General features: G+C 32.5%; 1 protein-coding gene across 1 annotated transcript in view; it reads left to right on the forward strand.

Annotated features, from left to right (window-relative positions):
* The window catches only part of PCLO (piccolo presynaptic cytomatrix protein), a 445966-nt gene that overhangs the window by 374692 nt on the left and 67342 nt on the right, over positions 1-3932 (forward strand). Inside the window, exons 20-21 of the mRNA XM_006155762.3 lie at positions 690-783; positions 2449-2520. Coding sequence (XP_006155824.1) covers positions 690-783; positions 2449-2520 — 166 coding nt within the window. The remainder of the gene's footprint in view (positions 1-689; positions 784-2448; positions 2521-3932) is intronic.

Here is a 3932-nt window from a genome sequence, read left to right on the forward strand (position 1 = left end):
GGAACAGAAAAGTCAAGGATTTACTCAAATACTCTAAAGTATATGAATGAAGAGAAATTTTGATTTGGCTCATCAATTGTAACATATGACATGAAACAAAAATTTATATCTAATTATAATTACTTAATAACTACGTTAAATATTATACTTTACCAAGAAAGAATATATTTTAAATATTAGGTAACAAATATTTATGGAATTTCAGGTATAGCGACAGTCATTCTTTATGTTCCTCTCAGTCAATACAACCATTTTAAATTCTCACAGAAAAAAAATGAATTTAAATATTTAACTTTGCTGAAATGATTAGATGCAAAACTATTGAAAAGCTGAATACTAAATTATTATTTATAAGGCAAGACACTAATGTTACCATATAGTTCATGTAATTTCATATCACATTCCAGAAGGAATATGGTGTTTTTTTATTGGAGTATAGTTAGAATAACCACAGGCATTTTTCTTAAGAAAAATACTAGTATCAATAAAACTGAAAGCATCCAATATATTTTTAAGTCGTTATAAGATATTTAATGTAATGAAGTTTAACACATGAGGATGATAAGGTAATTATATAGTGATTCAAAGCAAAATATCATCTTGAATAGTCTACATGTCCTTCAGTTTGCCTTTGAGGCCATCAGTTAAGGTGAATAATAAAGATAACTTTTTCTTTTCTTCCAATTCAGTGCTGAGTACAAGAGGAGGACTAAATATGTTCAGAAAAGTCTTAATCCTGAGTGGAATCAAACAGTAATTTATAAAAGTATTTCTATGGAACAGGTAGGTAACGATTATTTTCCAGGTAGTCGTTTTAGGTTAATATAAGTATAGTGATGACAAAATTATTGAAAGATGAGAATCCTTATTAATGTTTCTATGCAATCAAATAATTGAATAAAAAATATGTAATGGAAACTTAGCAAAAGAAAAGGGGTGGGGTTCAAAGATAGGGTGAAAATAAATATGCACATTTTGACAAAGTAGCCAAAGATTAGATAAGTATATAAATTAGACTAGTGGAGCGCTTTCTACTGAGTAATTCAAAATTTAAAAATTTTAATAAACTGGGCCATATTTGTTACATTTGGGAAAAATATTTCTCAACTGCCAACATTTTAATTTTGTAAATAATCCAAAGGAAAAATAAGATTCATTGCAGATAAATTTATTACTTCACCAGAGAACACTGTAGGGAGTGGTGTCTTGTCTAAATTGAAGCCTCTTAAGAATCTGGCATTGTGGGTATAAACTATACAAAAGGAGGCATAATCTTGGCTAGCAAAAGGGATTATCACCACAAATGACTATAGGTAAAATTGCATCAATGTGTTTCTGAAAGCAGCATTTGATAACTTTACATAATAACAGGAAAAAATCTACAATTTATAAGGTTGAATTCAGAAAGAAAGAATACAAACAATAAGAAGAAGGCATCCCTATAAATTACAAACGTACCTTTCCAAATGACATTTTACATTTGTCTTCTGGAAGACTAATTTGATTAGAAATTCCAAAGTAGGTATAAATTATAATATGAATTCTCAAATTGTAAATAAATTAAATTCATCTGCAGAAATAAGACAAGATGGGTCAGCCCATGACATGGTGGTCATGGTGGCAGGATCCCTGACTACATAGTTGGAGTCCTGGATCCCATGACTTGATAAAAAGCTGAGCATGTGTGTGTGCATGCCCAAAATTCCAAAAGGAGAAATGGAAGAGGAGGAATTATGGCATCACCATCTCCCATGGGGGAGGGGACATGCTTTCTTACTTTCTCACTCTCTGGTGAAGGCATGTGCCCTCTAACAAACAGGGAGATTTGGGGGGAAGACTTAAAAATAAGGTGGTTAAGGTGTTAGACTGTCACATAGCTAACTGTGGTTCAAGTCCCGGACTTAGTGACTTACTTTTTCACTTTCCCGTTCTCTCTCTCTGTCTCCCTCTGGTAAAGTTAAAAATAAATAACAGTAACAAATAAAATTAAATAAATAAATCTTTTTAAAAAAACACAGTAAGTAAGGTTATTGTCATTTTTGTACATTACTAAAACAAAAGTTGTAAACCAAATATTTTATCTAAATAATCCTAGAATTATTTGAAGTCTATACATTTCTTATGTTTAAATGGGATTTATAGGTTTATTTTGCTATCCATTTTTGGAAATGAGGAGGGGCTACAACAATAAGAAATAAAACAACTTACCATTTTTTTTTTCACACATAATGTGGTTCCACAATATCAACCATTGGATAGGATTGCTATATCACTGAAGTTTTACATTTAATCTTATATAACTTCTCATAGATTATAAAATTTTAGGTTACATAAAAAAATCATAAATGAAAAGGGGTTAAGGAAGAGAAAACAAACTGGCCTATTATATGAGTATAATTAAAATTTATGAAGAAAACGGTTTTAATGACATTTTTATTTGAACTATAGCTCAAGAAGAAAACACTGGAGGTGACAGTTTGGGATTATGATAGATTTTCTTCTAATGACTTCCTTGGGGAGGTAAGCCTTTAATTTCCTTTTCCTTACTTGCTGCCTTTGTAAACCACCAATTAAAGCCTGTTGCAAAGCACATTTCTTAAATTTAAATAAATTTATTATATTATAAAATGACTGGAGTTTCAAAAGTGCATTTTCAGGTTCTTTAATTGATATTCATTACATGTAAAAATGACTTGATGTGACATTTTACATTATTATTTTTGACTAAGTATCCTAAGGAAAAACATCTCTTGACTATTTTAAGAGGCAAACACAGGAGAAAGTAGGAAAAATTAATTTTAAAAATATATAAATTTATAAGGAATCAAAATAATGTGATCATTAAATCTGGTAATCAGATTTTATGATTTTTCTTATCTGTTTTATTTATGTATACTTGTTCTCTGCTTAAAGCAGTTTATGTGTGTTAAAAATGAATTATCTTCAAAAAATGCAAAACTTGGGACCAGCAGTTAGCATAATGGCTATGTCGCTGAACTCCCACATGGTTGAGCGCGGTTCGTGTCCCGGACCTGGTGGCTTGAACTCAAGCTGGGCACATGTGCGTTTGTGCCCAAGATCCTGAGAGGAGAATGGAGGAGAAGGGATTGTGGTATGGCCATCCCCCCTAGGGGGGTGATTTCTCGCTTTCTATCTCTCTGTCTCTCTCTCTGTCTGTCTGGCAAGCACATGCGTCCTATAGCAAAAACTTCTAGTAAAAATGACTTGATGTGACATTTTACATTATTATTTTTGACTAAGTATCCTAAGGAAAAACATCTCTTGACTATTTTAAGAGGCAAACACAGGAGAAAGTAGGAAAAATTAATTTTAAAAATATATAAATTTATAAGGAATCAAAATAATGTGATCATTAAATCTGGTAATCAGATTTTATGATTTTTCTTATCTGTTTTATTTATGTATACTTGTTCTCTGCTTAAAGCAGTTTATGTGTGTTAAAAATGAATTATCTTCAAAAAATGCAAAACTTGGGACCAGCAGTTAGCATAATGGCTATGTCGCTGAACTCCCACATGGTTGAGCGCGGTTCGTGTCCCGGACCTGGTGGCTTGAACTCAAGCTGGGCACATGTGCGTTTGTGCCCAAGATCCTGAGAGGAGAATGGAGGAGAAGGGATTGTGGTATGGCCATCCCCCCTAGGGGGGTGATTTCTCGCTTTCTATCTCTCTGTCTCTCTCTCTGTCTGTCTGGCAAGCACATGCGTCCTATAGCAAAAACTTCTAAAAAAAAAAATCCAAAACTTGTAAAATATGAGTTTGATAGAGACTTTATAAAATGGTTCTGTAGTGTAGATGATACGGAGGCCTTCTTTGGTTCTTAAAACTATGTAATCTCTCTTTTCCACCAAATCTATATCCCTTGATCCTCACCTTCAGGCTCCATCCTGGGTCAGCCACTGAGACTAATTT

This window comes from Tupaia chinensis, unplaced genomic scaffold (genome assembly GCF_000334495.1).
Source record: "Tupaia chinensis unplaced genomic scaffold, TupChi_1.0 Scaffold000466_1, whole genome shotgun sequence".
NCBI lineage: Eukaryota > Metazoa > Chordata > Mammalia > Scandentia > Tupaiidae > Tupaia > Tupaia belangeri.